The sequence below is a fragment of the Oncorhynchus tshawytscha genome, linkage group LG26 (genome assembly GCF_018296145.1).
Source record: "Oncorhynchus tshawytscha isolate Ot180627B linkage group LG26, Otsh_v2.0, whole genome shotgun sequence".
NCBI classification, from domain to species: domain Eukaryota; kingdom Metazoa; phylum Chordata; class Actinopteri; order Salmoniformes; family Salmonidae; genus Oncorhynchus; species Oncorhynchus tshawytscha.
Genome location: NC_056454.1, coordinates 11780830 through 11788309, shown reverse-complemented (window position 1 = coordinate 11788309; position 7480 = coordinate 11780830). Strand labels below are relative to the sequence as shown.

General features: G+C 44.8%; 1 protein-coding gene across 1 annotated transcript in view; it reads right to left on the bottom strand.

Annotated features, from left to right (window-relative positions):
- Positions 1–7480, bottom strand: part of fmnl2a (formin-like 2a) — a 92019-nt gene continuing 84539 nt past the window's right edge. Inside the window, 9 exon segments of the mRNA XM_042306336.1 lie at positions 1–342; positions 2910–3027; positions 3761–3899; positions 4444–4542; positions 4664–4765; positions 4984–5147; positions 5555–5684; positions 5911–5991; positions 6114–6182. Of these exon segments, the coding sequence (XP_042162270.1) occupies positions 2936–3027; positions 3761–3899; positions 4444–4542; positions 4664–4765; positions 4984–5147; positions 5555–5684; positions 5911–5991; positions 6114–6182 (876 nt within the window). The 3' untranslated portion in view covers positions 1–342; positions 2910–2935.

Genomic DNA, 7480 nt, shown 5'->3' with positions numbered 1-7480 from the left:
GCCAGATCAAGTTGTATTGCTTGAAGTAATAAAAAATAAAAAAATCACAAGACAGACAAACAGGAGGCAAAACAACAACTGAACACAAGTAAGTTTTAGGCACTTGGCTTGTCTAAGGTTCCCTAAAACTGACCTGTCAGACCCATCATCTCTCCTTCAGTCCTTAAGAGTGAGAGACTGCTACACTTTCCACATCACTCCCCCTCCGCCCCTAACATGCACTTCCCCCTCTTCAAATGACGACTTCAGAGTTGTTGACCGGCCGCAAGTTCTGGTCGTCAAAGCGTCTCCTGACGCTCCTCCTCACCGCGTCGGCTCGCCTGTAAGGCTGATTGCGAAGACCTGGAATGGAGGAAGATGTGTCAATCATCTTGCCAGGGCCTTCAGATGTGCCCAGAGGCTGGTTGCGTTGGCAGCCAGTCAGGCAAAGCAGCTCGAGTTCTACAGAAACATTCCCCACTCCGTTCACTTATCTGGACGTAAAACAAAAACAGGTCTACAGAAAAGACCTGATTGATTTACAATCAATAAAACAAAACAAGCTATGGATGGCCCTTTATTACAAGCCTTGTCAATGGAGAAGTAACATGTTTTACAAATTTCAAAAAGGCTGAAAATGTCTTCCATGAAGAGCATTTTAAATATAATTTTGCATTCTTTGATTTCAGACATACCTACCGCTGAGGGAAAGCCCTCAGCGGTAGGTAACTTAAAGGGAATGGAGGTTCAAAAAAAGAGAGAGATGCTTGCCAGGTCTGGGACACATCCACCACCACAGGGGTGCTATTGGAGGAATTCCTTACCCTTGAGTGGACATTGGGAAATTTAGTAATATTATTCTTCTTTAGGGCTGGATGGATGAAGAGAAGACAAAATGGAGGTTAAAGAAGCAGGGTGACCAGAGGAGTCACTCCAGTGTTTTCACAGTGTCCTTGCAGCGGTGGGAGCGAGCAGCCAATAGGGGGGCAGGGGACAGAATAAGACATGACTAGAGGTGTTAAGGAGGGCCAAAGCTAAGACAAAGGGAGAACAAACCAAAGCATTTGTTTTTCTGGGTCTCAAAACTCAGGCTGCTTTGCAGAATGACTACCAGCATGACAAAAATAGAGCTAAGCATCAAACTTTGCACTAAAACTTTGGAATAGTTATCATGAACCAACTTTTTTTTTTCCCAACAAAAAAAGTTAATATTGAATAGAACACGGACCAAAAACCAAAAGAACAGCATGCATTCAGCCAGGTACATGGGGATAGGATGCAAATTAAACTGTTCGGAAATGTTTAGAAATACTGAGGCTTTTCCCTTCAAATCGCTAATTCATGTATCTGGCTGTAGGTTAGTGGCACACAAAGCACATGTGACATTCAAGACCACGTGTCAGAAAATACAACCTCATGCAATATGTTAGAAAGGTGCCCTGGCAGGCCACAGAAAGTCATGTGATCAGATTGTGCTCCATCACCAGGCATTTGAGCCAAGCACAAGGTAAGGTGGGGAACTGTAGCTCTGGTCCAGAGCGCTACGTATAATTTCAAGGCTCAGCATCAGCAAGACAGATGTAACACCCTGGATCAGAGATAGGGGATCTGGGAACAGGGGACATTTTTAGGTATGAAGCAGGAGAAAGCCAGTGGCATGCAGAGACCCGAACAGCAGCAGTAATACATGATGAACACGACACTCATTAGTTTTCATTATAAGGCAGACGGACACACAAGCAAGGTATAATGCCACAGCCATTTTAAAATGAGTCAAGATCAACACATCCTAACTTACAATATATTATAGAATTATAGGGTAAACTACTGTGCTATGTTGACAATACTAACTATACTAAAACTTCATCTACTGAAGCAGAACTACAATACACTATACCACATAACTACTGGCATTAATACTAGTCAACATAACATATGTCATGCAATATAAACATCTTGGATGGAAGTCAGTGACAATCCGTTGGGCTACGGCCTAGAAAGCACTTCAGCTATTTTAACAGCAGAGGGCACTTACCACGCTGTCTGATTGATATACACTGAGTGTACAAAACATGAAGAACACCTTCCTACTATTGAGATGCACCTCCCAGTCCCGTCGGAGCATGGACTCTACAAGGTGTCAAAAGTGTTCCACGGGCATGCTGGCCCCATGTTGCCTCCAATGCTTCCCAAAGTTGCATCAAGTTAGCTGGATGTCTTTTGGGCGGTGAACTATTCTTGACACACACAGGAAACTGTTCAGCGTTGCACTTCTTGACACAAATCCAGTGCTCCTGGCACCTACTACCATACCCAGTTCAAAGTCACTTAAATCTTTTGTCTGGCCCATTCACCCTCTGAATGGCACACATACACAATCCATGTCTCAAGGCTGAAAAATCCATCTTTAACCTGTCTCCTCCCCTTCCTCTACACTGATTTGAAGTGGATTTAACAAGTGGCATCAATAAGGGATAATAGCTTCCACCTGGATTCATCTGATCAGTCTATGTCATGGAAAGAGCAGGTGTTCATAATGTTTTGTACACTCAGTGGATGTATTACTAATACAGATAGAGTGAGCTGGTTTCTCACTCTTCTCAAATATCAATGGCCTGACTGACCGACAAGAAAATGTCTGTGACATTATGGTCTGCTATGGGTGATGATAGAAACGGATAAGAAAGTATATAACAGGGATGACACGCTTCATGCAGGGTAACGGAGTTGACATCAGCGACTCCTCCCTCCTCATGCTCCCCTCATAGGAGGGGCGGACAGACACCACCCCCCCCCACACACACACATTCAAACACACACGTAAGTGACACCCACAGAGTGAGAGAGTGAAGAGGGAACACACAACACACAGTGAGAGTACAGGGAAAGAGAGATAGGAAAGAAAGAAGAGAAACTGTATTTACAGCAACCTTTCAGAGAGAGAGAGTTCTAAGCTTTAGTAATGGCTCTCCTCATTGTGAACCGGCTCGCAGAAGAACCGAGAGCCCCGTTTGGCTGTGCGGGCGGTAAAGGGCACTGTCTTCAGCACTGCATTGAAACAACGACAACAGCCAAGACAAGACAGTAAGGAGAAGCACACATCTACAGGGTTTTAGAACAAGTTAACACCCTACAGCGTACAGCATTAAAAGACTGAAGCACAGAAACATTAACACATTCTATAGAGGGTTACAGTCTACTACAGGCCTACAAGGGCTGCAAAATTCTGTGAACTTTCACAAAACTCCCAGGTCTTCCAGAAATCCCCGGTTGGAGGATTCCCTGGAATCAGTACAGAATAAGTAGGACATTCGGGAATCTTCCAACCGGGGATTTCTGAAAAAGCAGAGAGCAGGTAATGATCGTATACACATTTGAGCCGGCTCCAAGTGTCTAGGTTAGGTTAGCTGGACTGTCAATGCATGTTTTTAACACATGATTAAGGTTAAATAAAGCCTTAGGATCGAATCTTTGACAGTTCAAACATTTCAATAGTTCAGAGGCAACGTACTTGTTAGGGGTTTAGAAGCCCATGTTAATGATTGAATGAGACTGGATTAGAGCACAGGAGAGGACTTGCATGCAGAACACCCAGTGTGTGTGTGTGTGTGTGTGTGTGTGTGTGTGTGTGTGTGTGTGTGTGTGTGTGTGTGTGTGTGTGTGTGTGTGTGTGTGTGTGTGTGTGTGTGTGTGTGTGTGTGTGTGTGTGTACGTTTGGATGTGTATAAGTAATGTTGGGTGATTGTAGAACTGATGGTGATTGGCCCCCGGTCCTGTTTACCGGTGATGATGTCCTCGATGGCTCCGTCCTTTCCCTCGTAGACGTGGCGGCTGCCCGTATCCTTCACCTGCTTCTTCCTCAGCTCAGCTATCACCTCCTGCTGCTGACTCCTGCCCCGGGTGTTCTTATGGGACGGAGACTGGTGGGGAGACCACACACACACACACACACACACCCGGACGTACGTACGCACACAGTCAAATCACAGGCGCCTTTTTCGACTATTCAAACAGCATTAGGGTGTCCGTGTGTGACACTTTATAGCTCTATAAAACCTAGAGCCGTAGCTGTCACTCTAATGTGTCCATTGGAAAGGTTCTACATATATTATATATACCGTCTATATTTCCTGGTTGGTTTACTAACAGTTTATGTTTACTGGTTATATATAGTGGCTTATCTGGACTTTATGTGATACACTAGGTGTCTGCAGTACCTAATATAGCTGCCCCACCAGCAGGTGGGGGAGGAGGGAGAGCGGGAGGGGGCAGAGTTAGGGGAAGGAGAGACAAGTAGAGCTGTGAGAGAAAGATAAGCTTAAATTATAGGAAGAGGATGAGGAAGGAGAGGGAAAGAGAGAGGGAGAAAGGGTGAGAGGGGGGAAGGGGTAGTTTATCTTATAGGAAGTGGGTGAGGAGGGAGGGAGGGAGAGAGAGAGATATAGATGAGGGAGGAGAGGTTACCTTCTTGTCCTCCTGGTCCATCATGGCCTCCTGCTCCAGACGTTTCTCTATCATCATCTGCTCCGCTCTCTTCTTCTGCTCGTTGTCCTCCTCCGCTTGCTGAAAGAACACACACAGACACACTTAGACTGAGCCTTAGACTGAGGTGTTTCCACAGCTGGGGGAACAGGGATGAGGGTTGGTCAGGAGCAGGTGGGGGGGCTTGGGACATTAGTCTCACCCTGTAGGCCTTGACGAAGCGCACAAACACCGGGAAGAACACAGACGGGGGCGTCGTTTTGGAATTCTCGCCGAAGAATTTGACCGCCTCGTCGAAGGCATCCTGTGAGAGAGAAAAAATTGCACATTTTGCATTCGTGATTTCCCTTCGACGTTCTTTAGCATCGAAACATCTGTTACATATGCCAATCGTAAGTTCATCCTGTCAAACATATAAGGCCAGTTTCTCAGACCCAGATTAAACTTAGTCCTGAACTAAAACCTTTATTAAAGTCGCTGTATTAGTTTGGCACAAAATCAATTCGGTGAGAGGAGATTTACCTGTGCGATCTTGGCGTCGTCCTGCAGCTTTTTCAGCTTGCCCTCGTTGTGTGTGATGAAGTCTTTGAGCATGGTGTTGTGACCGTGCATGCTGTACTCTCTCTTGGTCAGGTCCATTCCCCGCTGGAGCTCCTTCACATCCAGCAGAACGTTCTCTAACGACACTGAGATAGCACGCAGACACACACACACAATTGGATACTGTTCAAATCAGGGAGGGCCATACCTCAGTGAGTTTACAGCACAGCTCTTCAGAGTAACACCCAGCTTGGAGGTGTCAATTCCTCAGCAAGAGAACGACATCACAGTCCGTTGTAGCACAAAACGGCAGATGACTGAAGGCGCAGTGCAACAGAATTGTCTGCGGACCAAAGATCGGCTACAACCCAATGACTTAGGCAAGCGTCCCAAATGGCACCCCTATTCCACATATAGTGCACTATTTTAGACCAGGGCCCATAGGGCTCTGGTCAAAAGTAGCGCACTATGTAGGAAATAGGGTGCAGCCTAGGTTCTGATTTAGCATCAGCCCTTTCACTGTAATATCACGAGGCCATATTGTGAATCGTACCTGCTGCGGCCTTCTCCACGTAATGCAGTTCGTTGTAGAACAGATTGACCTGCTGGTATTTCTCCTTCACCACGTTGGCTATGTAGTGCAGCAGTGTCATTTTCCGGTCCGTCGACTTGGTGTCTAGTAGCTGGGGGAATTAGAGGATTTAAAAAGGCGTGCGAAGATAATTACGCCCCAAAACGGAACCCTATTCCCTTTGTAATGCACTACTTTCGACATGGGCCCATTAGGGCTGTGGTTCAAAGTAGTGCACTAAATAGGGAATAGTGTGCAATTTGGGATGTGGCCAATGACAATCCTGAACCACGTTATGCACTAGCAATACATTTAGGATGGGAGAGAAAATCTCTTACCAAATCTAAACTTTGTAGTTTAAAACCGTATACCGCTCCCCTTTTACTGCTGTTCATGTAGTTTCCGAGAGCCAAGATAATCTGTGGGGGAAACAACAGCACTGGAACATCAACACAGAAGGCAGCCAGGAACAGTATTTCAAACAACAAAAAATCAGCACGGAATATTTTCGATGCAAAGAAATCTGTTATTGGTCGCTTACCTCTAGAATTTTCTTGAGTTTCTGTGAGGATTTTATTGACACAGATGCTGCGATGATCGCATGAAGTTGCTTTAAAAAAAAATAAGAAAGAAGGAAGTAGAACAAAAGTCAGACAAGAGGAGAATAAGTCAAACTAAAGAAGGCCCTGTACACACTCAGGTTGTACAACTGATCTACAACACATTTGACAATGGTTGTGATACGACTGATATATTTATGATACAATGGAGAGTTGGTCCTAGGGCCGGGCGGTATACTGTATTTTACTATATACCGGTATTAATGCACAGACCGGTTTGGGTTTTTACTTTACCTTCTATAACGTTATTTGAATTTTTGGTTTGTTAAATGTGATATGCCGTGTGTAACGTACATTTTTTAAGTTTACACTGCTACTTGGGCCAGCATCATACCACCCTGCATCCCACTGTTGGCTTGCTTCTGAAACTAAGCAGGGTTGGTCCCTGGATGGGAGACCAGATGCTGCTGGAAGTGGTTGGTGGGCCAGTAGGAGGCACTCTTTCCTCTGGTCTAAAATATATCTCCAATGCCCCAGGACAGTTATTGGGGACGTTGCCCTTTGTAGGGTGGTGTCTTTTGGATGGGACATTAAATGGGTGACCTGACTTTCTGTGGTCACTAAATATCCCATGCCACTTATTTAAAGAGCAGGGGTGTTAACCCTGTGTCCTGGCTAAATTCCAAATCTGGTCTTCATACCATGATATACACCTAATCATCCCCAACTTTCCAATGGGCTCATTCATCCACCTTCCTCTCCTCTGTAACTGTCCCCCAGGTCGTTGCTTTAAGCGACAATCTGTTCTCAGTTAACTTACCTGGTTAAATAAATACAAGTGAGTCATCTCTCTCCATACCACTTTCTACACAGACCTAGCCCGGCCCCCTATCACTCAAGGAGAGTGTTTGATGTTGCTTGACCACGAGACGCTTTCGTTCAGTTTGCATGGTCAATGCAATAATGCTGATGACAATGTTGTTTCCACTTTGCTTCTTAATGTAAAGGGTTCTATAATTACACTATTATTTTGTGTTTCTTATATCTGCAAACAGCTAGTTTGTCTTTTCTTAGCAAGTTTTAAGTAAATCGCGTTACTGCTAATGTTAATCGCTAGTTAGCGGTCTAATAAATGTACTGAGCTAGCTAACTATACAGACTGATACCAGTGATGGTATAGGCCTAAATCAGCATATTGTTTGTGCAACATTATCTTCTAAATCAAAGAGGAATAGGCGAAGGAAGCATGAATATGTTGGCTACATGAAGAAACATTTAATGTAGCTAAACCGGTAGGGTCCCCTAAGAAACACTGACCAACACTTTGGTTCCTATCCAGTCACAATAA